The sequence below is a fragment of the Fusarium keratoplasticum genome, chromosome 1 (assembly GCF_025433545.1).
Source record: "Fusarium keratoplasticum isolate Fu6.1 chromosome 1, whole genome shotgun sequence".
NCBI classification, from domain to species: domain Eukaryota; kingdom Fungi; phylum Ascomycota; class Sordariomycetes; order Hypocreales; family Nectriaceae; genus Fusarium; species Fusarium keratoplasticum.
In genome coordinates, this window is record NC_070529.1 from 4,863,111 (window position 1) to 4,891,032 (window position 27,922).

General features: G+C 54.4%; 11 protein-coding genes across 11 annotated transcripts; 4 read left to right on the top strand and 7 right to left on the bottom strand.

Moving 5' to 3' along the window:
- Positions 1-516: 516 nt before the first annotated feature.
- On the bottom strand, positions 517-2,298 carry NCS57_00144500 (DUF3835 domain-containing protein; the record flags this gene model as incomplete). Its single annotated transcript, XM_053051509.1, has 1 exon — positions 517-2,298. The coding sequence occupies one exon, from the start codon at positions 2,296-2,298 to the stop codon at positions 517-519; it is 1,782 nt and encodes a 593-aa protein (XP_052920024.1).
- Positions 2,299-2,687: 389 nt separating this feature from the next.
- On the top strand, positions 2,688-3,758 carry NCS57_00144600 (CENP-V/GFA domain-containing protein; the record flags this gene model as incomplete). Its single annotated transcript, XM_053051510.1, has 1 exon — positions 2,688-3,758. The coding sequence occupies one exon, from the start codon at positions 2,688-2,690 to the stop codon at positions 3,756-3,758; it is 1,071 nt and encodes a 356-aa protein (XP_052920025.1).
- Positions 3,759-4,281: 523 nt separating this feature from the next.
- Positions 4,282-5,981, top strand: NCS57_00144700 (Folylpolyglutamate synthase; the record flags this gene model as incomplete). Its single annotated transcript, XM_053051511.1, has 4 exons — positions 4,282-4,383; positions 4,434-4,565; positions 4,617-5,515; positions 5,567-5,981. The coding sequence occupies 4 exons, from the start codon at positions 4,282-4,284 to the stop codon at positions 5,979-5,981; spliced, it is 1,548 nt and encodes a 515-aa protein (XP_052920026.1).
- A 53-nt stretch (positions 5,982-6,034) lies between these two features.
- On the bottom strand, positions 6,035-7,591 carry NCS57_00144800 (Folylpolyglutamate synthase; the record flags this gene model as incomplete). Its single annotated transcript, XM_053051512.1, has 1 exon — positions 6,035-7,591. Exon 1 carries the CDS (start codon positions 7,580-7,582, stop codon positions 6,035-6,037), a length of 1,548 nt encoding a protein of 515 aa, XP_052920027.1. The 5' UTR covers positions 7,583-7,591.
- Positions 7,592-8,007: 416 nt separating this feature from the next.
- On the bottom strand, positions 8,008-8,629 carry NCS57_00144900 (uncharacterized protein; the record flags this gene model as incomplete). The annotated part of the gene is made up of 3 exons (XM_053051513.1): positions 8,008-8,320; positions 8,460-8,542; positions 8,597-8,629. 3 exons carry the CDS (start codon positions 8,627-8,629, stop codon positions 8,008-8,010), a joined length of 429 nt encoding a protein of 142 aa, XP_052920028.1.
- Positions 8,630-9,394: 765 nt separating this feature from the next.
- On the bottom strand, positions 9,395-11,455 carry NCS57_00145000 (MICOS complex subunit MIC60; the record flags this gene model as incomplete). The annotated part of the gene is made up of 3 exons (XM_053051514.1): positions 11,291-11,455; positions 9,490-11,229; positions 9,395-9,439 (listed from the first exon to the last, which is right to left on the bottom strand). The coding sequence occupies exons 1-3, from the start codon at positions 11,402-11,404 to the stop codon at positions 9,395-9,397; spliced, it is 1,899 nt and encodes a 632-aa protein (XP_052920029.1). The 5' UTR covers positions 11,405-11,455.
- A 945-nt stretch (positions 11,456-12,400) lies between these two features.
- On the bottom strand, positions 12,401-13,299 carry NCS57_00145100 (uncharacterized protein; the record flags this gene model as incomplete). The annotated part of the gene is made up of 5 exons (XM_053051515.1): positions 12,401-12,748; positions 12,806-12,997; positions 13,056-13,082; positions 13,136-13,155; positions 13,224-13,299. The coding sequence occupies 5 exons, from the start codon at positions 13,297-13,299 to the stop codon at positions 12,401-12,403; spliced, it is 663 nt and encodes a 220-aa protein (XP_052920030.1).
- Positions 13,300-14,287: 988 nt separating this feature from the next.
- On the top strand, positions 14,288-16,546 carry NCS57_00145200 (SAC domain-containing protein; the record flags this gene model as incomplete). Its single annotated transcript, XM_053051516.1, has 3 exons — positions 14,288-14,513; positions 14,590-16,322; positions 16,376-16,546. The coding sequence occupies 3 exons, from the start codon at positions 14,288-14,290 to the stop codon at positions 16,544-16,546; spliced, it is 2,130 nt and encodes a 709-aa protein (XP_052920031.1).
- A 784-nt stretch (positions 16,547-17,330) lies between these two features.
- Positions 17,331-21,005, bottom strand: NCS57_00145300 (uncharacterized protein; the record flags this gene model as incomplete). The annotated part of the gene is made up of 1 exon (XM_053051517.1): positions 17,331-21,005. One exon carries the CDS (start codon positions 21,003-21,005, stop codon positions 17,331-17,333), a length of 3,675 nt encoding a protein of 1,224 aa, XP_052920032.1.
- A 1,101-nt stretch (positions 21,006-22,106) lies between these two features.
- NCS57_00145400 (Isoleucine--tRNA ligase) lies at positions 22,107-25,073 on the bottom strand (the record flags this gene model as incomplete). Its single annotated transcript, XM_053051518.1, has 3 exons — positions 22,107-22,581; positions 22,636-24,963; positions 25,024-25,073. 3 exons carry the CDS (start codon positions 25,071-25,073, stop codon positions 22,107-22,109), a joined length of 2,853 nt encoding a protein of 950 aa, XP_052920033.1.
- A 350-nt stretch (positions 25,074-25,423) lies between these two features.
- Positions 25,424-26,342, top strand: NCS57_00145500 (uncharacterized protein; the record flags this gene model as incomplete). Its single annotated transcript, XM_053051519.1, has 2 exons — positions 25,424-25,661; positions 25,717-26,342. The coding sequence occupies 2 exons, from the start codon at positions 25,424-25,426 to the stop codon at positions 26,340-26,342; spliced, it is 864 nt and encodes a 287-aa protein (XP_052920034.1).
- Positions 26,343-27,922: the final 1,580 nt, after the last annotated feature.

The window sequence follows — 27,922 nt, forward strand, 5'->3', positions numbered from 1 at the left end:
CGAACTTCCGGGAAGCTCCACCCCGCATTTGACCGATACGGCACATCGGTAAGCCTCGCAATGACCTCACTGAAACACCACGGACCAGCTTCCAAGATACTGGGCTATTATTATCCATAGGCCAAAAGGATGACTGGTAATGAATGAATTCTGAAATGTAAATGGTCTAACGAAGCACCAAAACCACCAAAAAGAGCCAAAATGCTCAGGATAGTGGTGTCAGAGAACCATTCGCATTTGCTCTTGGAACCGCACAGTAATGTGGAAGCAGACCAACAGCTGCAACACATCAATTGTCAGATGAAAGCGTTCCGTCGTGGTATCACCTCCTCAAACATCCTCCGGTCAAGATCTGGTGCACAAGAGGCAGATGGCAGACATTGTTAGCAAGTGAATCAAGTCAGCAGGGCAGGGCTCATCACGATGCCACATCACAGGGCTCAGCTCGATCAGAAATATGCTAGGGAACAATCGATTCTGTCGACTATTGCCTCCAACAACTAAGACCTTTTTGCTTTAGTATTTCGAGAGTCGCGCCGCCTTGAACCGGCTGACCCTCTCTTTTCCTCCGTCCGGCTCGTCCAAGGGCTGGATCGGAGACTCGTCTTCCTTGAGGAACCCACCTTCTCGCTGAATGAACTTCTTGCGCATTCTCTGATACTCATCAGCAACCTCGTGGTGGATCATTTCATCGTCAATTTCATCCGGGGGTTGTGGATCTGCCTTTGTTTCGCGCTCAACTAACGTGTCAGCTAAAGTTGTTCCTTCGGGACCCGTGGGCGCCGTTGGTCGATCTTGATCCAGGAACTTGACGGGGACGTCAAGAGGACCGGGTGGGACACCCGTATCCCTAGCCTTCTTGAAGCGAGAAGGTTTGCGATTCGACTTGACCTCGGGGGTCTTGGTAGGGCCCGATCGCTCAATAACGTCACTCAGTGGTTCCACTAGAGGCTCCTTTTCCTTAATAGGAGCCTCCCTCACCGGGAGCGTCGTGGGCTCCTTTTCGGGAGCAATGTCGAGACTCGAGGCGAAGCGAACTCCCTTCTTGCCGTTGGATGCCTCGGGTTGCTTCTCCTTGATGTTTGACTTGGTGGGTGCTGGTTTTGATGCTGACGATGATGCCTCGGCTTCTCGCTTCACGACGATGCGGCCAATACCCTCATCGTCTGAACTCGACTCCGCATCCTCCTCCTCTTGCTCAGCCTTTTCAGTGAAACGCGATTTGATGCCCAGCTTCTTCTCGAGCTCGAGCATCCTTTGACGGTAGCCATCTGTCACGATGCGACCAGTGGACCGGCCATATTTGTCCTCATCGTCGTCATCATCCTCAAAACCTTCGTCGCTATACTCAAAATCGTAGTCGTCATCGTCGTCGGTGTCTCCCTCCTCTAGTTGCAACTCTGCGACAACAGCGCCAATTTCGCCCGAGTATGCGAGCATCTGTCGGCGCAACTCTGCTTCTTCCTCGTCATCGTCTTCAGGAATAATTGGTTGTTGTTTACTGATTATCTCCTGCTCCTTTGCGTGGTTCATGATTTCTTCGACGCGCTTGGCATTCCGTGAAATCTGGGGGGTAGGTCCGTCTTGTGTTTTGGTGTCGGCGGCAAACGATACTCCTTTGCTGGCAGAGGGCAGAGGCTGCACAGGTTCTTGTGATGGCGTTGGTGCAGTTGCTGGCTCTGGAACGCTCCTTGAAACTGTCGGTTCCTTCTTCTTGGGGACTTCCTTCTCTGTGGCTTCCTCCTTTGATGTCGACTCATCCTCCTCGAGATCCTTCACACCAGCCTTTTCGAGGGCCTCTCGAACCTGAGGCAACGAATCGCCAGGCTTGTTCAGCCTGTAAGAGACGACATTGTCGTCGTCGTCAAGCTGCTCAATAATCTCAGTGATCGGCAGACCCTCCTCGTCGGTGGCATCTGGCTGACTGATAACTGTAGCCGCGGCAAGCTTATTCTCTGCCGCCTCAATCTGCTTCTCCAGCGACTCGATGTTCTTGGTGACATAGTCGATGCGTCGGTCAAGGACGTTCAGGATCTGCTCCTTGGACTTTCGATTCTTTAAACCGAAAATCTCATCGATCTCACGTCGATTGACGAGCTCGCCCTCGAAGCCATCTTGAATTGTGGCTAGCTCTGTCTCGGTTGTCTTGCACACGGCGTCGACCTCCTCCTTGAGAGCCTCATACTCAGCATCCCACGTCCTCCAATGCTGCAGGGCCTTTTGCAACTTGCTGACGTTTTCTTCGAGCTCCTGCCGGTGCCGTTCGAGATCCTGGAGACTGTCTTTGCCTGGAGACATTTTGCCGATCTGATGCAGCTGCCGCGAGGCGCTGGTGGCGGAAACAGAACTTTTTTTTTGTCGGGGTGAGGTAGCGATGATGAGTGATGAGGAAAAATGGCAGGGGTGCCTGAAGCTTGACGTGACGGGTAAACACCGGCATACGACAAGCGCCAAGGACGTCATTCACGGTAGCCTCACGAACAGGCTACAGCACAAAGGCGTGTTTGACACATCAGCCATGGATCTTGGTAAATCTGATAGGCATTGGGTGAGACCCTAGGGAAGGATCGAGTGCTTTAGGTGTCTTACAGTATAAAAGCCACCTAATGGTCGTGTGGGGTGGACGAGAACTTGTCCTCCTACATCTTGGTTTTGATGTGCTAGACCATCATCTATAGCATCAAGTCATGACAGAGTCCAGCAACACCAAGACCCTTGAGGCCAAGTGCTTCTGTGGATCTGTCCACTTCAAAGTCGACGTGCCTGTGTCCTCTCTGCCGTTTCTTACCCATCTCTGCCATTGCAGCCTTTGCAGATATGCCTCAGGAGCACCATGCATCTTTCATGCGGCGCTACCCCCGGACGTCATCCCCAAGTTCGTGGCACCATCGTCGGAGAAGAACATGACGGGTCTCCTCATCGGAAACGGGATTGGGACTTGGAACTTTTGTTCAACCTGCGGCTGCCACATTGCCTGCATTGCGGTCGACAAGAGGACCTGGACGCCCTCCACCTCCATCTTTATCGACGGTTCTGAGTACTTTCACATCCGCAAGCACATCTATAGCAAGTCGACAAAGGATGGTGGCATTGCGCAGGCGTTGACGCACACGAGGGGCCAAGATTTTATCGACTGGAACCCCCCTGATGACAGGCCGGATGCAAAGATCGTCGAATCACGCCCCGAGGTTGGTGAGGATGGAAAGGAACGTCTTCGCGTCGAGTGCGGGTGCAAGGGTGTTTCCTTCACGATCCCTCGACCAAGCCAGGAGGTTATCGACGACGAGTACATGTCCCAGTTCGTATCTCACAGGGACAAGTCGAAATGGCATGCCACGTTTGATGCGTGTGACGACTGCCGCCTCGTCAATGGGACTCATGTCGTGGGATGGACCTTTATCCCCCTTTCGGTGTGTGAGCCTCCCATCAAGGATGACCTCCTCATCGGCACGGCAAAGACCTTCAAGTCGTCAGATGAAGTCTTGAGATCCTTCTGTGGCACCTGTGGAGCGACAATTTTCTTCTCCCACAGTGATCGACGACCGGGAACCAAGCAGCACATCGTCGACTTGGCGACGGGTATCCTGAGAGCCCCCGAGGGCGTCATGGCAGAGAACTGGCTCACTTGGCGAGGAAGGCTGGCATGGTATGACAGCGGCAAGAAATACGATAAAGAATTTACAGAGTCGCTGCAGGAGGGAATGAACAAGATGGTGTTGGATAGACACGGCGTGGTTGATGATTACAGTATCGGTTGATGGCTCCGGAGTTTCGGAGACGGCGCCGAGAGACGATGCATGACAGGGGAGTTGGGGTGGGAGCGAGCGATGTAGTATCAGTCTTTTGGTGATTTTGAAAACCTCAGAACTTTCAGGAATGAATCGAAGGATACACTTGAATGTGCCAGAACCTCTTGTTTATGCCGTGTGCTGGACTGTGATTATATCAATCATGGTGGCTTTTGTTAGCGGACTCGCCTCCGAAAGACCGTAGTAAAGGCGCCGGCGCCGGACAGTTACCGACGGTCTCCGGCAGCGTCAACGAGTGAGTACAATTTTGCCTCACCAGACGAGGTAAGTATATCAAAAAATCACGAGCTCAACTATACAGGACTCATCAAAGCAATTTTTGACTCTTTTGAAACCTCGACCTCCAGCCTACCAAGCCTGCATCACCACCACCTCCATCACGAGTGGATTACCCGAGCTTTCAGCGACTCACTCACTCCAAGACATTCCCCTCTCACCAACTTTTTTCCACTCATAGACATCGCTCAATTCGATGCGTCATGTATCTTGGCGAGCTATCAGGCAACCCTTCAGATTCATAGCAGTTTCGAGAGCCTCCCTATACACCATGGCTTCTTCAAGTCGATCCTACAATGTAGAGTTCTCACCCCCGCAGTGATAGACGTGAGGCTGACTTGGCTGTAGGACGCTATTGATGCGCTCAACTCACTTCAGACGCCTTTCGACATAATAGAGGCTCGGAGGAAGGCTGGTATTCGACCAGATGCCGTGTCTATCAAAGAGATGAAGACCTATCTTCATCGAATCGGCTATACCGTAAGGGCTTGGCAAAAAAAACCGCTTGATATCGTGGCTAACAAGAAACAGCCCTCAGACTTGGACCGCCTCAAGATAGTTCACGTAGCGGGAACAAAAGGCAAGGGAAGCACCTGCGCATTTGTCGACTCCATCTTGTCCCAGTATCAGAACTCGTATCCCGCCTTGCGCAAGACGGGCCTCTTCACCTCTCCGCACCTCATTGCTGTACGCGAGCGTATCCGAATCAACTCGACGCCCATCTCAGAGGAGCTCTTTGCAAAGTACTTTTTCCAAGTCTGGGATCGTCTGGAGGCGGCGCCCAAGGGGGAAGGTGATGAACTCATGGCGCCCCGGCCCATCTACGCACGATACCTGACGTTGATGAGTTGGCATGTGTTCCTTCAAGAGGGCGTGGATGTTGCCGTCTATGAAACAGGAATTGGAGGCGAATACGATGCGACGAATGTCGTCGAGAGGCCTGTGGCATCAGGGATCAGCACGCTGGGCATCGATCACGTCTTTGCGCTGGGTGACACGGTTGCAAAGATTGCATGGCACAAGGCCGGCATCATGAAGACCGGCAGCGCGGCCTTTACCATTGAGCAAGTCCCTGACGCGGATGAGGTCCTGAGGAAGAGAGCGGCGGAGAAGAAGGTTGACCTGAAGGTTCTGGATATCGACCCTCGACTGGAGGCTGTCAAGATCCGACCGGACGCTGTCTTTCAGAAGCGCAATGCCACCCTGGCTGTTGCTCTAGCTGAGACTGCACTGGAAAAGATCGGAGTTCCTCTACCACCAAAGACGGAACCACTACCGAAGGAGTTTGTCGAAGGCCTCGAAAAGGTTGTGTGGAGAGGTCGATGCGAGGTCAAGAAGGAGGAAAAGGTGACCTGGCATGTCGACGGCGCCCATACTTCCGACAGTCTTAAGATGTCGGCCAAGTGGTTCAAGGATGAAACTTCAGGATGGTATGTTGTTCCATATTCAACCCCTATTCATGAAGCTAACTTCCCCCTTAGCCCTGGTCCTCGTGTCATGATCTTCAACCAGCAAGGTCGCTCCGAGGCTGTCGACTTCCTTGATTCTGTGTTCAAGGCGACGAAGCGAGACGGCAAACCTGCTTTTGACCATGTCATCTTCTGCACCAACGTCACATACGCCGCCTCTGGCTACAAGCGAGACTTTGTCAACCGACAGTACGACCCGGCTGAGATCGACAAGATGACGGTTCAGCATCGCTTCGCCGAGAAGTGGTCAGCTCTGGACCCAGAAGCCAACGTCAAGGTCATGCCGACGATTGAGCAGTCCATCGACTATGCCCGGCACGTCGGCGAGGGTCTCCCTGAGGGTGAGACGGTGCAGGCTTTGATTACAGGGAGTCTGCATCTCGTTGGAGGAGCTCTGGGCATTCTGGAAAAGGCTGACGCTCTGTGACTGGCAAAAATAGAGGCGTGTATAGGTAGATGGGCATATTAGAAGGAAGGCATCTATAATAGACCCTCGGGCTCCAAGGCCCGTAAGATACCCCCTGCAAGATACATGCTCCCCGTCGCCAAGACCTTTTGATGTGAACCACCTTGTTCCGCAATCTTTCTTACTTCAGCGACTGTATCCTGAATGTTGTCAAACGTCTTTGTGTCGCAGCCTGGTGCCCTTTCATCCATCGTTCGGGCTACGCGAAGCTGCACCTCCAGGTCTCTAGTCTCGCCGTCGACGGGCTTATCCTGATCATTTCTCGTGAAAAAGGCATGACTAAAGATATTTTCCCGTCCCGATGCATCTCGGATAGCGTCGAGCAGCACCGTTAAGAGTTCAGCTGCGTCTCTCTCCTGTTGGTTAAAGACGAGAACTGCCGACTCGTCTGCACCGAGCGCAGCAACGAACCACTTCGCAACCTCTTGCATGCTGTCCTTGGTGTGCGCACCATCAAGATGCCATCCGATGTGCCCCTGCTGGATGACCTCGCAGCGGCCTCGAATGTTTGCCTCCTTCAGACCCTGGATCATCTTGTCTGGGAGGTTCAGAAGGGCAGTCTTGGGGTCACTGCCCATGCCCAAATGCTCTCGTACAGCGAGCACAGCGAGTGCTTGGTTGTACTTTTGAAAGTTTCCAGGGAGTCTGCCTGGCACACCTCCCCATTGCTCAACAAGAGCGTCGTCTATCTCGACGAGCTCGGCGCCTCTCTCTACCGCTCTCTCTTGCAGGACACGCCTCACGCTGGGCTTCTCCTCTATCTTGCGGACGAAACCACGCACGCCGGGCTTGAAGATGCCGGCCTTGTGCCAGGAGATCTTCTCGACCGTATCGCCTAGCATGGCAACGTGATCGATACCCAGCTGTGTCAAGACAGCGACCGAGACAGCCTCGGGCGGCACCACGTTGGTAGCATCGTATTCGCCACCGATTCCACACTCGAGAACAACACTGTCGACCTTCTCCCGTAGGAAGATGTGCCATGCGAGGATGGTCATGAATCGAAAGAAGAAGGGTTTCGAGTTTGGTCCCTCGGCTTCTGCAGTGCTCATGCCTTCTTTCTTGGCCGTGTCGGAGAATCGCTCCCACAGCTCGAAGAAGGCCTCAGCGAAGAGGCCTTGGGAGACCGGCTCGCCTTGGATGGCAATGCGCTCTCGAGGGCTGACGAGATGCGGGCTCGTATATGTCCCAATTGTTTCGTATTGTCGCAGCATACCTGTAGCGAAAGCACTCACGGAGCCTTTCCCCTTTGTACCAGCGACGTGTATGTGTCTGAGGCGGGCGAGGTCCTTGGGCTCGTAACCTGCGCGGCGGAGCCATTGGCGCATTTCTGGGATGGCCAAGGCATTGAGATCCTCGACTGGCTTATTTGCAGAGCTGGAGCCGGGAGTCTTTTCAAAAAGATGGGTGATTTGGCGGTTGGAGTAGAGCTGCGAGAGGAGGCCGAGAGCCTCGCTGTAGCTGCGAGATGCGGTGGTGATGCGCCGACCAGTGCTTGTCGAGCTCATGGCTAAGACGCGCACTCTGGCGTAGCTGCTGAGCAGTGAGCAACAGTATCGCATTATTTTACAATCATTGATCGCACATTATAAGTGATTGATGTGCTGTGTTGTGTAGAGTTGAGGTTAGAGATGAGGTTTTGTTGGTGGTGTCAATTGAAGTGGGAAAAGAGACTGCCTTATTCGCCAACCAAGAGGAGCCTTCGTCTTGGATTAATCATGGTTTCTTCATCATCATCACAGCCTATTCTTCCACTTACCTAACTCCCTGTTAGAGAATGATGTGAATAAATAAAGACCTAGGTAAACATGCTCATATTTTAGTATTTTTTTTATTGTTTTACGTTATTTTCAAGTTTAGCAAAGACTTATCTTAATCCCCCCTTTCAATCTTCTAGAATCTCCGCCTTCAAGGTTTTGAGGCTTGCAAAACATCCAGTTAGAGTTGAAGCCAATAAGTAAACAACCATTGCCTTGATTGCCAGAATCTAAACTTCTGCTTCGTTTTCTGTGTCGTCCTCTGTCTCGCCCGCTGCCTCCTCCTCTTTTGGCCAGGGCCACCAGCCCTTCAACGGCATGTTGTCGTAGATGGCATTGATACCATGTTGCGGCTTATGGGCGTGATAGTAGCACACCCGGTGGCCGCGAGGGCGAAATGCCATCGCCGAGAGGATATCCTCGACCCTAAGATCCCGTAGCCTAAACTCCGAGAGCACGTGAAGCTCGTGAGAGTGCACCGTGAGCTTGGCCATCCACTGCGGATCATCTTCCAGGTCGTCGAGGTAGTAGGTGCGGCAGAACCTTGGGAGGCTTGGGTTTTCCTCGCGGGGATAACTCGCATACTCCCCCCTCTGGCATGGTATCATCTGGAACATCCAAATCCGAGACGAATATAATGTCTAGGGCCCAGGCCATTTCGTCCTGGAGATGGCATCTGCACGAAATGCGGGAAATGCCAACTTCGCTGCCGGGCTGCGAGGTTTCGTTTGCTGCCTGTCGGAAATTAGAAACCAGGCCTGCCGACTAAGTAAAGTCAGTATATTACAGCTGGGGTTGATACTATGGACTACTACGTACAGAGCCGGCATCGGAGTTTGTTGGGCTGGACATCCTTCTGTATGAAGGGTGAGATCAAGTTTAGACTCGAGAGGATGATGGAAAGACGGAAGCATCAAGAAGCATTGCCACATGATTTAAATACTTGTGTTGATATATGCGTGTCACACCAGACGTGGATGCCATCATGAATGCCGGCTTGGCTGTAAACCAGAAGCACCTGGGCTGCCATCACTTCGGCCCGCCTCAGCCAAGACAGCTACCGGTTTCCAACCTACTCTGACACCTGCCGGTGCCTAGCAAGGCTTTCTGCACCTAGAGTTGACCGAAACCTTGGGCACCCCTGGTTGGCTGGTGAGGCTAGAGTCGAAGCTTTGGGGACCCAACCCCTTTTCTTCTTGTTAGCCACCAGCTCCCAACCAAGCAGGGAAGTAGCCTTAGAGAACAAGGCCATACTTGAGTTGATATGAAGCAAGGCTACAACCTTCCCTAAGTATCCGGTAACGGCCTGATGGAGGGGAACTGACTTGTGACAATATGCTAACGTTCCGAGCAACATGCGAAGAGTCCCCAAAGTTTATTGCATCCCAACATGATGCCAAGCTGCCGACAGAGGCCTCCAGGTTTGATAGAGGGTGAGATGACATCTGTGGAAACACGTCGATCGACAAGAACTGGTCACCTGAGAGCAACCAAATGGTGCCACGCCCTCATCGTCTATTGCTATCTAATACACGGGCATTGAACCCCTCTAGACACGACGACACCAGGGACAAATATACAGAACAAATGAGACGGCTCCTTTTGTTTAGTTTAACCTTAATCCACACGGAGGCTCTGCAGACGGGCCTCTGTAGCAATCACCTAGTCATCGTGTTAGCAGATTGGTCGGAATCAGTAGAGGATACACTTACGTCGAGAGCCTGCTGAACCTCCAACACCTTGCGAACCTCACCCAGCCAGTCCTTGCTCAAAGTCTTGGCCCATCCCTCCAGGCCGTTCATCTCTCGCGCCGCCGAGTCCAGATCACCCTCCTCCAGGTATGTCTGGGTGCGGGTCAGGACGCTCTCCACATCGTTACCATCCGCAAGGCCCTGCTTCTTGAACATGACGTGACTGAGCACCCAGCTGGATGCGTGGCTGGCAACACCAGCCTCATCAGGCAGCAGCGAGGCCTTTCGGACCTCGTTAGCGACACGGCGGAATCGGTCAATCAGCTGAGAAGAAGTAGAGATACCGCGCTGGTAGGCGGTAGGGTTCACAGAGGCGATGGCGGCGTTGACAACGGGGTCGTCCGAGGCAATCTCTCGGAGAGCCACGAGCTCGCGGATAAAGGGGCGAGGGTGGTGGTCATCCTCTAGGCTTGCTCGCACAGCCTCGACGGCAACGTGCAGTTGCTGGGTCTGAAGGTTGCTGTCAAGGACCTCATTCCAGCCGGTTGTGAGCTTCTCGAGATCCGCGACGGCAGAGGACAGAGCAGTCAGCTTGCCTAGTCGGCTCTCACGCTCTTGCTCAACCTGGTTCTCCACATCCTTGACGAACTCCTTCTTAAGAGCAAGGGCCTGCTCGAGGAGCTGGTTCTGGAGCTTCTCCTCGTTGAGCTTCCGTTCACGCTCAAGAAGAACCTTGACTCGGTCCTCGTAGTTCTCGCGGACTTTCTTCATCTCCTCCTCAAACTCATGTCGCCATTGGCTCTCCTGGGTGATCATGGCGCTCTCGACACGGTCAATCAGGTCGGTGGCGGCCTTGTCGAACTCACCGATCTTGTCCCGAACTTGGCCGGCGGCCTTCTTCTCAAACTCCTCCTTCATGGCCTTGAGCTTACCTCCAACCTTGGTGATCTCATTCTTGGCCTTGCTGACGGAGGATCCGTAGCGGCCGTGGGCACCATCAGCGTTGATGACCAGGATGAGGTCATTCACCATGTGGACGAGGTCCTGAATGACGGGCTCCCTGGCATCATCCAATGACAGAAGGTCAATGGGCTTCAGAGGAGGGTACCTAGAGGGTTCATTGACCTCGGGGGCCTTGAAACCGGACTCGGACCGAGGAGTAGGAGCGGGAGCGGGGGTAGGAGCGGGCTTCTCAACAACCTTAGCAGTAGGTTTCGGCTCAGCAGCCTTGGGCTTGGGGGCCTCAGCCTTGGGTTCCTCCTGCTTCGCAGGAACGGGTCCAGCGCTGGAGCGTCGAGTACCATCGGCCACCCTCCACGAGGCACCGCTCTGGGCGGGGATTCTGACAGCACCATCCGCATCTCGAGACTTGGCACTGGTGGCGCTGTTAGGGAACCTCTTCTTGTACTCCATCTCCTCGAGGTAAAGTACGGCCTGCTCGCCGAATGGGACGTATCCAGTAAAGAAGTCGTGGAAGTTGTCGCTGATACGAGAATACCAGACACCTCCGGCGAAGCCGACGGCACCGAGGACGAACAGAGTAAACACAAAGTTCCGGAGTCTGCGGAAGAATCCCTTCTTCTTGGGAGCTGGGGGAGGGGGAGGAGGAGGAGTCGTCTTGGGAGCGTCTACAGTAGCGGCCTTGGTCTCTCCGACATCGTCAATGGTGGTCTCGTGGATCTTGTCAGAGGCGACAGCCTGGGAGTTCGGCAGGACGGGGGAGGATTCGGACTCGGGCTTCTTATCGACAGCATAGTGACGCTGAAGAGATGGGGTTAGTGTTTCCCGGCATCCGTTGGTGACGTCTGAAGGGCAAGCTTACCTGGCCGACGAGGGGAGCGCGCCGCGAGGCCGCAATGGGCCATTGGCGGGCGGCAGCGGCCACGGAGGGCCTACCACCGAGCACCCTCACAGACCGAAGCGAAGTTCGCAACATGAGGGAATGCAATGGCGAACAGGGCGCGGTTCGCGATGCGGGTTGAATTCGGTTAGATGGAGTTGAGAGCAGCTTCAAAAACGCTCAGGGTAAAAGTTCGGCTAAAGCCAGCTCCGGATCCGCTAACATGCCCGAGCGGCAGGAACCGGGTGACGCAACTAGAATGATACTGATACTGATACTGATAATGGCAGTTGGATAGCGGAACATGAGAATATACCATTACGATAGGAATTGGCTTGAATGTGGATTATTTACATTCGGTTATAGTTCGTCTCATTTTCTGGTATTTTCCCTTAGTAATTCTTGCCTTCAAGGCTGTTATACCAACATGTAGTCGAGCCGGTAGTGACACTATCGCATGTGAGCGAGGCCGAGATCCTAATGACCTATTTCTGTGTCAACCACGTCACAATACATATTGAGATACAGACTCGTGTTTAAAGGATGTTGTTGGTCTCAACCAGGTGATGCCTGATATCAAATGCAGCTGCCTGGTACTTACCCCGCGTCATGTTGTCTTGCGTTTCTCGGCACTCCTTAAAGCAGTCACTCGTCATCAAATGGCTTCAGTTCACCTTGATCTAACAGCAGCGATCTATTCAGACGCTGACAACACAATAGGGAAATGCTACAGAGCTCCTTGTACAAACTCTCCTGCTCATTCATCCCGCGAGCTACTCTATCTCTCTCCGTGGCGCCCAAAGTGCTGAACTGGGGCAGCGGTAAGCACTCGGGAACCACCTAAACCACCTAAACCACCGCGCGACAAAATTCAAGTTCGGTATTAAAAAGTATGGACTGAACTGATTCCCTCCAAACCCAAAGACTCCAGTAAGTATGTGACGCGCCCCAGCTCATTAAGCAACTCGGATCGGAGCCTGTGAATGACACCTGCTATGCATGTACCCGCGCCGAGCTCTCTTGTGTGGTGAATTCGCGGGAGCGTAGTGAAAGGTTGCCTCTAATCTCGATGACTCAAACTCGGAAGGGGATTTAGCAGGCGCAGGGACCGCTGATGTTGGTGTTGGAATTCTCAGGAGCCAGACTGACTCCTGGTCGTTGGCCCGGTCGAGCGTGTCGGGGTCCGGCCTGGTCCAGGGGAAGCTTCTTGGCGATGGCTGTGAAGAGGTTCGCAACGTTCTCGGCTGTCTTGGCCGACGTCTCGAAGAAGAGGAGGCCAGCCTCGCGGGCGTAGGCCTCGGCGTCGGCTGTGGGGATGGCACGCTTATCGGGTTGCTCCGTGACCAAATCCAGCTTGTTTCCTGCAAGAGCGATGATGATGTTCTCGTTTGCCTGGCGTTGGAGCTCCTTGACCCACGCCTTTGCCTTGTCTAGTGATGCCTGGTACGAGTTTAGCATGTTGCTGAGGGGACCGGTTCAGCCTGGGGTTGGGCATACGGATTGGGTGATGTCGTAGACAACAACAGCGCAGTTGGCGTTTCGGTAGTACATGGGAGCCAGCGACTTGTAGCGCTCCTGACCGGCCGTATCCCAGATCTCGAACTTGACAGTGGTGTTCTCGTCGAGCGAAATGGTTTGGGTGAGGAAAGCAGCGCCGATAGTAGACTCGCGATAAGAATCGAATTGGTCCTAGAGGGTATATGTATGAGTCCCGAGTACAATGACGTGGGGATCAAGTCGCTTTTACCTTGACAAATCGCAAAACTATTGAGCTCTGAACAGATATGTCAGTATGGAATCATGGTGGAAGCCATCGCTGTGATATACCTTTCCAACGGCAGACTCGCCTGCAACAGTGGTTAGCGACTAATGAACCGGGCTGACGAATTAGAAGAGTGGCCGGGACGTCACATACCCAGAAGAACCAGCTTGAATTGCGCAAAACGGGTGTTGGTGCCGCGGGCGCCAGCGGGAGGTGCTCGGGAAGCCATATTGGAAGACGGGGATGCTGTGTCGAGATGAGAGTGCACGGAGGAGCTTCAGCGAAGGCCGGCGGTAGTGGCGGTATGACTGCTGGTGCTGGTGCTGGGGGTTGGGGCAGGCAGTCGGACGTGTCCTAGACAACGGCGTGGAGCGACGTCGGGTTGGGCAGCGAATCGAGAACTCGGCCGTGGGATGCGCAGGGACAGCAAAAGCGTCGATATAGGATGGATAACTGCAGCAGTGGATAACCGGACAAAGAGATGGAGAGAGGAAGAGTTGACGGGAGGCTGAAAGGTGAGAGGCGAGTGCGAAGAGATGGGCTCTAAGTTGGTTTGGGATGGCGACGGCCTTGAGAAGAGGGACCCGACTAGAGCGGCTGCCTTGGTCGTGACTGGCTGGAGACTCACGAGGCACACGTCAGGGTGCCAGGCAGGCCCTTTTTCTAGCGGCTGTGCCACTGTAGGATACGGCGGGACGGCCTGGACGGGGTCTTGGGGGCCCGAGAAGGGGTACGTACTCTATCGCCGGAGCGGCACCTACGCACGCAAGCACGCGCAATCTGACCTCACAAAGAGGGCGGTACCTGGATGTCTGGGGCGTCATGGTGGGACTAGCAAGTACCTCGGGCCCTCCACTCTTTTCACAGGCCATTCACAAGCCTCATCCTTGTGACGTGCATCATTAGAGCGGTGCGCCACAAGCACTCTTGGCTTCCCTTATCCATGTGGCTGTGCCCTAGCTTCGCTGGCCTCATGGCTCACGCCGTCTTGAGCTTCTGTTCTAATCAATCATCTCGGCCCATCCCTCGCGTCGAGTCCCTTTTCTCAGGCCCTTCCCTTCCTTCTTAGCCTTCAAGGGCAGACAAGTCGCCGATCTGGCCACTCCCCAGTCCCCGGCTTGCACTTTAATTCCACAAGCTTTCCGGCCGTTCCTGACCTTCAACTTAATTCAAGCTCCATCGACCAAGCTCCCGGAAGCTTGACCACACCGCCCATGATGGCACAACTCCATGCCTCCAAACTCCCCTATCGCGACATCAATGTCAAGGTTGCCAACGACTCGTATACCTTCGCCTCGCCCTCGTCCCCCGATGCGCCTGCCCTCGTCATCGACCGTCCTACTGGCGATCTTCGTCTGAGCCCAGGCGGCGCCGCGTCGGCCAAGCGAGCGACTCGTGTCTCCAGTATTGCCGGTATTCTGGGAATTATCCAGCTCCGACTTGGTTCGTCTCTGCTGCGCCAACCGCTTGGATATCCCTAGCTGGTGCTGGCTGGTGCAACAACGCTGACCATATCAAGACAAATATGTCATCTTCATCACAAAGGCTCAGCCCATGGGACGCCTCAAGGGCCACATGGTCTACAAGGTCGCTGCCACCGAGATTCTACCCATGCGCGAGCGGTTGATCCATGACCCCGACGAGGATGTCTTCATCGAGCTCCTGAAGACATTTCTTGCCTCCGGGCCCATGTACTTCTCCTACTCTATCGACCTCACCAACTCCTTCCAGCGCCAGTCCCTCGCCGACACCTCCAAGCCCCTGTGGATGCGGGCCGATGACCGCTTCTTCTTCAACAAGTATCTCCAGAGCGACCTGATCGAGTTCCGTAACAATGGCGCCCGATCCCAACCCGGTGCGCAACCGGCCATCGACCCTTTCATCCTACCATGCATATTCGGCATGCTCGAGATCAAGCCCACCACCTTCAAGAGCAACCCTCTGACTATGGTGCTCATCTCTCGACGCTCACGCCACCGAGGCGGTACAAGATATTTTACACGCGGTGTAGATGAGGAAGGACATGTTGCCAACTACAACGAGACGGAGCAGGTCATCATTCTCAATGACAGCAACAGTGGACTCGGTGGATATGCAGGCAGCTCAGACATGCAGAGTGGCAAGTACGGTGCTGGCGCTGGCCAAGAGATGCAGATCTTTTCCTACGTCCAGACCCGTGGAAGTGTTCCTACGTTCTGGGCAGAGATCAACAGCCTGCGATATGTCCCCAAGCTTCAGATCCGGGGTATCGATGCAGCTCTCGCTGCCTCTCAGAAGCACTTTGACGAGCAGATTCGCTTGTATGGTGACAACTACCTCATCAACCTCGTCAACCAGAAGGGTCGCGAGCGTCGAGTCAAGGACTCGTACGAGAAGATGGTTGAGAAGCTCATGTCTTCGCCCAAGGAGCTACACGAGGCTGACCTCCTCACCGACGAGAAGTTCACCACCATACAGCCCGAGGGCAACCGCCAGGAGTTTGACCGGTTGCACTACGTCTACTTTGACTACCACAGCGAGACCAAGGGTATGAAGATGCACAAGGCCTATGCCCTCATCGAGAAGTTGGCCGATGCCCTCGACAAGCAAGGCTACTTCCGGGCCGTCGACACGCCATCTAGCATCGACGGTAACCTCGACGCTCGCAAGTACCAGACTAGCGTCATGCGCACCAACTGCATGGACTGTCTCGACCGAACCAACGTAGTCCAGAGCATGTTCGCCCGCCACACCCTTGACCGCATCTTTGAGGATGTTGGCTTCATGCCTCGGGGCTCCTCGTTCCGTGACGAGGACGCTGCCTTTGAGGACATCTTCCGCAACATCTGGGCCGACAACGCCGATGTCATCTCCACCGCCTACGCCGGCACCGGCGCCATGAAGACGGACGTGACCCGAACCGGCAACCGAACCAAGGTCGGCGCTCTCCAGGATGCCCGCATCGGCATCACGCGTTACTTCCGTAACAACTTCCTTGATGGTCCTCGACAGGACTCTTTCGATCTCTTCCTCGGAGCCTACAGGCCTGGCTCCACCAACATTGGCACTACTCTCGTCTTCACTGACCGCCGTCCCATCCTGATCCAGGCAATTCCCTATATTCTCGCATTCAGCGCATTTATTATTTTTGTCGGTCTCTTCACCCGCCGGGCTCCGGACGCGAGCGTCCTGCCCATGCGTATCTTCCTTTTCTTCTGGTCCATTGTCGCGCTCTGGACCTTTAGTTTCGTTTGGAGCCACGGCATGCTCTATGTAAGTCTTCCCGTCCGTGATCTTTGCCAAGCAGCAACTAACTTGTTCCCAAGGTCAACTGGCCCCGTCTCAACCCCCGACCATACGCCGTGGAGGGTTACAACGAGCACTATGCCAAGGCACGCAAGGACGCTGTCATTGGACCCTATGTGGCCAAGCACGAGAGGGGTCTCAGCACGGCGCGGTACCTCAACGCGGAGGAGGGCAAGAAGAGGATCGAATAAATCAAAAGGGGGCGGTGCAAACGGTGTTTTATCTAGGAGTGCGTCATTTGCTGGCGAAGTGGTTCGGTTCAGTTTCAATTGTTTTTTCAAACCAGGGACTATGGAACCCTGCCATTTTTCGAGACCAGCTTCCAGAGAAGGAGAGTTTCTTAGTTGTTGTAATGATGGATTAGTTGTCGACATGGCTTTTTATCCTACACACTTTTCTGTTGTTGTTGTAATATGGGATGTGAATATATATAGGGATACAGGAGAGAGGGAGACAAAAGAAGATAGTGTTGAAAGAGTGTAAAAGACGGTGTTTTGTCTTTGGTATTAGCTTAGGTTACATAGTTACAGAGATGATGATTAAAAGGAAGAACGAGAAACAAAACAAAGGTCGCTTAAGCACAAGAAAAGGTCGTACACTCCGAGGCTATATGCTGCCACTCGCTGCCACTATCGTCGATCGCAACAACACCCAAAGGCACCCCCACTGCGCCGCGCCATGCTGCTGCCCTCATCGTGGAAGAAAAGGGGTATCAATATCGGACTTTGCCGTGTGTCCAAACAAGAAGAAAAAAAGGGGGGCAAGGATAGGTAGTAAAAGGATAGAGTGATAATGGTAATGATGAGAATGTGTGGATGTGAAATGATGTGGTGGTAACCTCTTGTACCATCCAACGCCCCGTGTTGAAAACTCCTCTCCTGCACCGACTCCCCTCTTCCAAACTCCGGTCTTTTTTTGTTGTGTCGTGTATATGGCTTTCTCGTCTTCTCTTCTTCCCCCTTTTTCGTCCTTCATCTATAGCCACAGGAGCCACCTGATGCCTCCCCACACGCCTTGTCCGAGGCCCAGAACGATTCTAAAGATGGTGACGACGAACCAGACGTACCACATGAAGCCGACGAGCACCCACTCGACAACGGACCACATGCCTCGGCGGAGCCATCTAAACCTTCTGCGTCTGTTGCGCATCATCTTCTCGATCAGGTCGAGGACGTGCTTGACCTTGAGGAGTTGACCCAGGGCAAGGTCCTTGCCCGTCTCGTCAGCTTGGTCCGCACCTTCGCCCGTCATGCCCGACAACTCATCTGCGATACGAGAGCGGACACACCAGATGCGCTCTTCCAACTTTGGACGAGTCTGGCCTGTAAACCGATCTGCCGAAGTCTGCCATTGCTCCATCGAGGTCTGGATGGCGACTCCCAGCGTGCGGCTCGCCAGGGGAAAGTGATCACAGTAAGGTATCGGGTCATCAGATGGCAGTGACTTCTTGGGAGTCAGCTTAGCAATCTCAACCCACGGCACGCTTGGAACATTCGACTGAGATGAGCAGCCAAGCGTCTTGAGGCTATCCTTGCCAAGGGGCCTCTTGGGCTCCTGAGCACGGCGGGAGATCTCCATAGCCTTGATGCCAGACGTGAGAATAAGCGTTCGTAGTCGGGCAATCTCTCTCTTGGAGAGGTGTCCCTCTTGGGGAAGGGCTTGGTTCGCGATGGACCACTTTCTAGCCTTGAAGTTGTCAGGCTCATCAAACCGAACCATGGGTCCAACCTCATCAGTGTTCTTCTCTGTAGCCCTGGCGCTCTCACGGCACGATTCTGCTTCCGACATCTCAGGCTCGGCAGGAACCTCTTCGACTTTTCGCGGGTCCGTATCATCAGGCACATCAAGCTTTGGTGGCCTAAGGACAAGACCACGAGGCTTAGCTTCATTCAGCTTCTTCATATCAGTCGATGATGACTTGTGGTTGTCCGGCAGTCCTGACTGGGCGCGTGTGTCGGCAATGGGCTGGAACTGTGGCATTGCGTCCAAGAAGTGTTTCGGTCCCGGTTGAGACTCGGGCTTGTTTCGCCTTGAATTCGACCGGGACAGAGTGAGAGATAACCGTGCTCTTCCCTTGGATTGGTCATTATCCGATTCATCGGCAGAGAAAGCCTCCGTCGACGGATCCAAGGGCATATCCCGTTTCCATAGCATATCGCCCAGCCTTGAAACGCCGCCTCGGATTACAGTATCGATCCGAGGCCCCTTGAAGATTCCTCGAAGACCAACCTGATCGTCGCCCCTTGGTCTGATACTGCCCACGCTGCGCTGATACTTGTGGCCCTCATAGTTTTGTCGCGAGTTGGACGGGTGTCGCTCAAGTGGCTTTGTCTCAATAGGTGAGGCAGGTTCAGGTATAGACGGCCGGCGGCTAGACGATTCGGTGTCGGCAGGTTGTTCATCGTCTTCTTCACGACTCTTGTCTCGGAATATTTGCTTGACCTTGGTGAAGGGGTTCCTTGATGGAGATGAGGATCGACTGGATGGAGCAGAGAGTTCCAACCCAGTTGGCGGTGCTGACAGACTTTGCTGCGGCATGAGTTCAGGAGACATAGGCTGAGGAGAGTCGATGTCTTCCACATGGTGTTTTCCACGCTTAGACCCTCCTCCCGTGTATCTCCCCAGATGTGGCCGAGACGAAGACTCTACCACGCCTTTGTCCTGCACAAGGCGAGGGTCCGAGTCGCTAGGCTCTGTTATAGACCACTTCCGGAGACCAGGCGATTTCAGGGGGAGGACATGCTCGGGGAATGCAGAACCATCAGCTTGCATATGCTCTGCCTCGGTTTCCTGAACATGGGAAAGCCTCTGCTGTTTCGTCTCTCGGGCGATCATTTCCAGCATCTGCTTCTCCAAAAGTTCGTTGTCGCGACTGGATATTGTCCCTGCCCGGCGCGGCCGTCGAATCCTTCCCTCGCTCTTCACTTCGTCCTCACTACCAGAGTCAGACAAGGAACCACGTCTCCTTCGCAAGAAATCATGGTGATTGTGAGTCGAGCTCGTATGTCGATGAAATGATCCCATGTCGTGCAGCTTTTGCTTCGTACGGCCTCGGTGGCCCGTTTCGGAAGTGTCTGTATCGATCCTGAGGGGCTTGTCTGAACTCGCGTCCACATCCTCGAGTGTCTTGGTGACGAAAGGCGACACACCCGTCCCCAATTCATCGGTCTGTCTCGACATTGGGCGGCTGATGTCAGCTGTCTGTGGGTATATCTTGCCCAAGAATCTGTCCTCAATGAGCTGCTTGTGATGGTCTTGTTCTAGCCAGTAAGCATCTGCAATCAAATCGCATGGCTCAATGAACCAATCCACTCTGGGGCGTCTAACGCGAAGGGCGGCCTGCGCAACAGAGTCCGATGCCATCTGCGGGTCAATGTCCTCAGCACCTGGGAAGGGAGGCAGCGCAGGGGTGTCGCTGGAAAGGAGGTCTCTTGCTGCTCGATCTGCTGCCTCATTGACCCAATCCTTGACCGATTCGACATCGGCAAATCCCTGCTTCTCGCCATCGATGACCATCCTTTCACGCGCTCGAACTTTTCGGTTTCGAATGTACTGCAAAGGGTTGTACTCTCGCCCAAGAGGAATCATGAATTCTCTGCTGCCGAACGAGGTCATCTTTCTCTCAGTTGTTGGTGAACCCGGTGGGCTCGCCCCTGCAGGCCTATCATAACCCATCTTGAGAGGAGGAAGAACAGCCAGCAAGTGCCGGTATTGGGCCATGAGCTCGAGGTGTTCTCTGGCTTTCTGCGCTCTTGCTAGTGTTGAGGTAGAGAAGTGGTAACGGTATGGGGCATCGGTGGTGGTCTCAAAAGGAGAGCGGAGGGGACTGCTAGACCTCACGCCAGCAAGTCGTGGTGTAAGAGCTTGGTTTGGTAGAGATTGGTTTGGCATCGGTGATATGCCCCGGCTTGTTTTCCGCTGTTGCTGTAGATGGGCTCTGAGATTGCTGCCAGCCTGATTGTCTTGAACGGGTGCCAAACGAGGTGGGTTCGCGCGGCTGTGGTTGCGCCGTGAGGCTATACGGCGGGATTCACTCAGATTCAAGGCCATATTGACAATCTGGGTAGAATCGACATCAAGCGCAGCGCCCTGCTGCGCAGCCGCTGGTCTACGACCTCGTCGATGGCCGTCATGTCGCTTGTTAACAAAGAGCTCCTCCTGAGATGAATCCGGTGATACAACCCGAGCTCGATTACCGCCACCGGAGCCGATGCCGAGCCCAAATTCGCGAGGGACGCTGGAGGAGTACGGCTCCAAAAGGTCCTTTCCTTTTTGCTGCGAGGTGTTTCGGGGCCCGCGCCGCTGGTTGGACGAGTCATCGTCGCCAACGACGGCATCCTGGAGTAAGAAGGCGCCGCTCGCCTGCGGCTTGTGTGTTCGCCGTGATCGGTTTCTCTTCGGCCGGCCGGCTTGGAGGGCGCTGCTCGCATTGGCGGCGCCGCGGGATCTGGGATTGAATCGGGGGAGAAGCTCGTCGTCGGAGAAGGCGAGGGGTCGTTCGGGCGATATAGGGGCGCTGAGGAGGGCGCCGATGCTGGCCTCGCCCCTTTCGGCGGTGTCGTAGCTGAACCTCGTGGGATACTCTGGCGTCACCGGGCCAGATCGTCTCCCGTAGGCGCTCAGGGACGACGGAGCACGCAGGTCCGCCATTGCGCTGTGCTATCACATACCACGCCGACGCTCAGCTCGGGAGAGAGGCGGGGGGTCTGTCGTCAGTGTTGATGGATAGAGCAGTGCAGCATTTTTTCCTCCAAGGGTCCTGGTCGATCGGAGTCCGAGATCCCAGTCGAAGCTGTTGTCCTTGGTGACGACGGCCTCGAGGTCGGCCCCGGGCTAGTAGTTGGAGCGACAGGTAGGCGAGAATAGCGTAGGTAGGTATGGTATTGCAGTGGATATTATCGCCAGCCCAGCGGAAAAGACCGCCTTCAAGAGCTCATGGCGCTCCGCAGAGGATGAATGGATACAGTACACGATACGAGTGAATTTTTTGTGTAGTTGTGTCGTTGCATCTGCAGAGCATAAAGGATTGGATGTTCTCCAGTTACTCCATGCGGCGGCGACAGCGACAGCCCCTGCCTTGTTCTAAGAACTGACTTCCATTTAGGTTGGAGGGTCCCAGCACGTCACGGGAGCGCTACAGGACAGGACGGGACCCTCAACCCCCGGTTACAGGGCCTGGATGCGCCAGTTTACGCCTCTCCCACCTCTCAGCTCCCTTTCCCTAGGCACGGCCGTGGCGGGCAGTGACGCACACATGTCTTTGGGTGGCAGCCACGATGTAAGGTACAACGCTCTTGGAGCTTCCGTCACGCAAATCCAAGTACCGGGGAGACTCCAGGCCGAACCCCCGATCGCCGTGGATCACATGAAAGAAACAACGCACCACCACGACACTTCCACTCCAGCCTCGAGCTGAACTCCAACGTCTCAGTTGCTGAACGAGGCGGGGTTTCAGGGGCAGCCCGATGGATCTGATTAATAAAGTCATGCGACTGGGCATTTTGACTCACCTGTCGGGCTCGTGGCTGGGCCGTTGACCCGTGTTCCGATGTCTTAGTAGTAAGTGGTGTCTCGTGTAGGTCTTCGTTGTTACACTCTGTCTATCCATCCAAGCCCGCCAACTTGCGCCTCGGTTCTAGGAATAGCTACAGTTCTCTACTAGCTTACAAATAAAGTACATGTGTTCGGGAGATTGTGCAGTATACACCGCCATAGTCGTCATCATCACCGTCTATCCTTCTCTTCCTCGCTTCAGGCCGAGGCTGGCAGCCCGCCAACAACATGTTCGCATCTGCCACACAAGGCGTCTTCGGCCGGCGCCACATATCGCCAGCACCGAGAGCACTTCTCTTGCTTTGGCGGCTGCACGTGCACCTTGACTTTGGCGTCCTGGATCTCAAACTCTTGCGAGTAAGACCAGTCTGCATTCTCAGAGACGGGCTGGTTCACCTCGACGGATGACACCACAAACATGGTCTCCAGCTCATCCAGGTACCGTCCAAGAACGGCCAAGGTCTTGCCCTCCTCCACCACCAGGTTGACCGAACACTGGAGGGAACTGCCAAGTACCTTGTCGGCCCGAGCCTGCTCCAGAGTCGCCTTGACGGCGCTGTGCACCTCCGAGATGACGGCTGTATCATTGCGCAACACGTCTTGTGGAATTGTGAAGCGGAGAGGGTCAACTAGGGGAGAGCTGTACAGCTGTCGTGCCGGGTTCTCCAGGGATCTAGTCTCGTTGTCAGCATATCGGCCTTTGCATTGCCGCGCATTGACGACTTACGTGTCTTCCGCCATCCACGCTGGCCGATGCGACCACGCTTCCTCAACCAGTAGAGGAGTGATCGGTGCCAGCATGCGCAAAAATCCGATAAATACGGGTTCCAAAATGCCACCTCCATCGCCACAGTAAAGACGGTCCTTGAGGGCCTCCAGGTAGAACGCGGACAGGTCTGTTGCGACCCAGCGGTTAATCAAGCCGGTCGCTCTGTGGAACTCGTAGTTGTCGTAGGACTCCATGACCTGGGACATAGTATCCGAGAGTTGAACCAGTGCGATTTGATCCAGTTTTGTCAATTGGCTCTGCCGGGCCTCTTCGTTAAGCGAACCCAGAAGCATCTTGATGATGGTCCGGTACTTGATCAACGCAGTGTGAATGGGCTGGAGAATTGTCTGTCCGATGAGTACATCCGTGGTGAAATCAGCACTTGCTGCCCACAGACGAACAGCATCGGGGCCGAGGCCATCAAACCGCTGGCCGCCCTTGCCCTTGCCCTTTGCCTTGACGGGTCCAAGAAGGCTGCCATCCATAACTTGGTCAGGGACAATCATGTTTCCAAGGGACTTGGACATCTTCTTGCCCTGTCCGTCGAGGGTAAATCCATGGGTAACCAGAGTCTTGAAAGGGGACACGACCTTGCTGGTGCTATCTGTTGACTTATGTGACGCCACGTAAGTCAACAGACTTGACTGGAACCAGCCGCGGTGCTGGTCAGATCCCTCAAGATAGACATCGGCAGGTCCTTCAGTTTCCGTCCAGGAACTTCCGCTGTCAAACCAAACGTCCATAGTATCAGTGCCTCGTCGGTATTTGCCAGTCAATGTCGGGGGGATCCAAGCCGGGTCATCAGGACTATCGGAGAACCAAGCAGAAGAGGTACGCTCCTGCATAACAGAAATGATATGCTCGATTGTCTCCGTTGTCATCACCGCATTTCCACTCTCGTCGTAGAGAGCGGGGATCGGAACTCCCCAGGAGCGTTGACGAGAAATGCACCATTCACTGCGACCCTTGACAAAGCTCTCGAGACGGACACGGCCGCCCTCAGGGACAAATCGAACATCTCGAAGTGCCGCAAGAGCGTCTTCCTTAATGCTACCAACATCAGCAAACCATTGGGCCGTAGCACGGATGACAACAGGTCGCTTTGTCCGCCAGTCGTAGGGATACTTGTGTCGCAGCTTGTGTGTGTCAAGAACATCATCATTCATCAAATCCAGAACTGATTGGCTTCCACCGTCAAGAATCGAAGGAGCAGAGGTGAGTTTCTCAGGATCGTCAGGATAGGCTTCCTTGGTGAAGTGGCCACTGTCGTCGATAGGAGCAAAAGCCTCGATACCAAACTTGGCGCAAGCCTCATAATCTTCCTGTCCATGTCCAGGAGCAACATGAACAAGACCGGTTCCAGAATCAGCAGTAACAAAGTCGGCATCGATGATGAGTTGTGAACCAGAAGACTGACCCCGCAGCTTGTTGTGATACTCGAGACCCTTCAAGTCAGAACCGCGGATAGAGTCAACCACGACTTCGAAAGGAGGCAACATCTGTTTCATAGCTTCCACACGGTCAGAAGCAATAAGGTAGCCATCTGAGCCGACTTGAATGACCGAGTAGGTGAGATCGTTATGCACAGCAATGGCGCGATTCGCCGGGAGTGTCCAAGGAGTAGTTGTCCAGATAGCCGCATATAGTTTGCCCTTAAAATTACCAAGCTCGGGAATCGAAGACCAGTCAGAGACAATCGGGAACCTAATATAGGCAGCCTTCGAGACGTGATCATCCCGATATTCGAGCTCAGCCTCTGCAAGCGCAGTCTGGGATGACGCCGACCAGAAGACGGGCTTGTGCTTGCGGTAGATCAGACCTCGACGAACCAGGTTCTGGAAGACGCGCAGCTGTCGGATTTCAAACTCGCGATCCATTGTAGTCCACTTCTTCTCCCAGCCGGACATGACCCCGAGGGCTCGGAATCCCTTCATCTGTTCCTTGACTGTCTTGGAGGCCAGGCGCCGCGCCGTGTCCCGAATCTGCACTGGGGTCAAGCCTTTTGTAGCACTTGACCCAAGAGCCTTCATCTCGATAGGAAGTCCATGGCAGTCCCAACCCGGACGGTATACCACCCTTCGCCCTTGCTGCACCTTGACCCGCACAATCATGTCCTTGAGGATCTTGTTCAGAGCATGCCCAACATGGAGGTTGCCATTGGCGTATGGGGGACCATCGTGGAGGACAAATGGCTTCTCATCGGAGCGGTTCTGGGTCTGCCAGACGTAGAGATCATCAGTGCATTGGCGAAGATGTTGCTGAAGGAGCGTGGGGTTCGGACGAGCACTGCGAGATCGGCTTTGTTAGCTCCACGATGGAACAGAAAGAGGCGCTCGGATAACGTACGGGAAGCTCGACCGAGGCAGCCTCAAGGTCGACTTCCAGGATTTCGACATGATTGATCGAGAAACATATCGTGGCCCACGTATTGGGAAGTTCTGGAGTCGAGCCTCGTCGCAGAACAAGTTATTCGATGTAGTCGGCGCGGCTGAGGAAGAATTTTGGCGCTACTCGCTTGAGTCAATTGACGATCCATCCATTCGCTTGAGCCAAGCTGCAAGGCTGAAGGCCCACCATCGTTCCAGTGGAAGCTCTGAGTTTTTAGCGTACTGGGACAGCGAATTATAGCAGGCTGCCGCCTATTACATCACTAAATCTATGCCCGGCCTCGCGCTTCACGTTCCCGTCATCGTCTCATTCATCCTTCACGCACGTTTCTCTTGAACCTTCACTCTTCATCTACACAATGGCGCCAGTTCGACGGTATCTGAGAATATCAAAGTTCTCGGTCCTCGAATGCCGAATCTATCTCGACAATCCCGCCCTGGCTCAGTCATGGCTTCTCAATCCTCGCAACCCAGTGCTACCCAAGGTGATTGAGAGTATCCGCCCATTGGTTCTCCCAAAGCTCCGTGAAGAGAAGGAGAGGCAAAAGAGCAAGAGCAAGAGCAAGAAGAAGGGAATCAAGGATGTCGTGGTTTCAGGTATCTCCTCACAAAGCCCACTCTATATCCTGCTCAGTCGACTAATCTCACTTAGACGATTTTGAAGTCTCCATCTTCCTGACAGAGACGAGCACGCGGCATTCCTTGATTACAAAGACCAAACACTTCAGAGAGAAGCTACCTCCGAGAATGGAATCCAACTCGTCTAAGCTTATCGGTGAAACTGATAGCGTCCCCGTTGATGTCGACGCGGAGGATCAAACTGCGGTCCTGGAAGAAGATGAGAGCGAGGTCCGGCTGGCAGATATTCCCCTCGTCGAAACGGCAACAAGGCGGAGCAAGCGCCAAAGAGGGCGACCTATCCGGGACGACGATGAATCTGAGGCATCCGGAGATGATGAAACAGCGTCGGCTATCGAAATCGACTCTGATACGGAGGCACCCCCACACAAACGGCACAGAGCCCAGGGAGCCTCGTCTGAGGATGGTGCCGGCGAAAACGACGACAAGAAGAAGTTAGCGCTGGACGTGTCATATGACGGGTTCGCCATCTATGGTCAGGTGCTCTGCCTCGTCGTCAAGAAGAGGGAAACGGGCAGACCGTTGCAACACGCCGCAGGTGGCGGTGGTGTGAATGCAAGAGGTAGGCCAGAAGGCCAGGCCATGATGGAGAATTGGATCTCGTCGACGCAGATTCCGGTCGGGGAGGAGGCTTCATGACCGACGCCAGCTCGACGTCCATGTTGCTGTCTCGGAGGAGCAGCATCTCAGCCAGCCTGGGGTCCCGTAGTGGCGTGACAGAAGCAGCGAGGGCTTGCCCGAGAGACCCGGGGGCCGGTGGACGGGAGCTACGGATACGGCCGTCGGTTCTCCAGGATGGTTCGGAGGTGCCTGCGAGGTGCCGGAAATGGACGGGTTCGCAACGCAAGCCGGGCACCTGAAGCTGCACTTGGCGTCGACCTGCCGGGCGGTGGCTGAGCTGTTCAGGTCGCCTAGGTCCTTGGTCTGTGACCTTGGCCTAGCTTCAAGACACTCGATTACAAGCTACCAAGATATTTGGCGAGGATCTGTCCTGAAGGTCCACCTGTTCCGGGCCGCTCGGACACCACCGTTGACTATCAAGGCTCGAGGCGTCTTGGCATTCATCTCAGGAACGGTCGTCATTTCAGGATGCGCCCATATTTGGCACATTTCGATAATGAACCTAGGCGAGGGCTTGGCAAACGCGACAATGATCTCCAGGCTGGGCTGGGCCCCTGGCTACTGTATGTAATGTACGAGCGAGGTTCCATCTGGAGAGGACACGGTTGGGGCTCTCCTGACATGGTTGACGGAGCTGTCATTGGCGCACGGCGGCCCGGACGGGCACTATCGATGCTAGGCTCTGTCTGATGTCTCAATGATATGACGGAAAACCCTCGAGATGTGCGGGTTTTGGGGTGGTGTTTTGTCTAGATGGCGCAATTCGTCTCCATCGTTCGTGTATCTTCGGATCTACCCTGGCCCTGCTGGACGTCATTAATATGGACACGGGCGTGTTATTGATGGGCTGGGCTTTTTCCGCTGCATCCACGCCGTCGTCGGATGTGCTTGCAAGGGCTCTCGGGATGGCTTGGCCGGGCGTCTTGGCTGTCAAAGGGAGCGCAGTGGATGTATAGGTGTTTCAAATACATGGGTTTATCAAGACTGCAGCTTGTCAGTGATCCAGGTGGTTCATTATTGGCAGAGGCAGAAGCGGTTTGATCTATGGCTCAAGACGTCGAAATTCGTGGCCAAGACTCATTGCCCAGGAACCAAACGGTGCCAGTCGCGAGCATCCATGTAAGAAAGCAGGCTGAGTTGGAATTGGGAATCCAGCAAACGCAGTCATCATCGCTCAGCTTTCATGCCGTGTCAGCTGCTGCGGCACCAGCAGCCTCGATGTGCCAAGTACCCGATATGGCACACTCGATGAGGCTGTGAGACCAAAGAAGAGAGAGAGCAGAGGTCGAGACCCCGTGGGCCGGCAGGGAGAGAGGTTGCAATGTTTCAATGATGGCTCGCTCCGAGCATGCGATACAACGCCGGCGGACGATTAATGTAATGTAATGTATGGTCGGGTATTAGATATCGCTAGGCAAATTACAAGGCCAGAGTGGGAGTCAATGTCACCTAGCAAGTCTACGCGTGACTTGACAGCTCGACCGAGGCTTATCACGCTTGATGATATGATGAGGTGATGGGGCAGCAGTAGATGAAATGCCGTCAACTGCTGACAACATACTATGTATGCGTATGCCTATGTATCAGTGGCGGATACG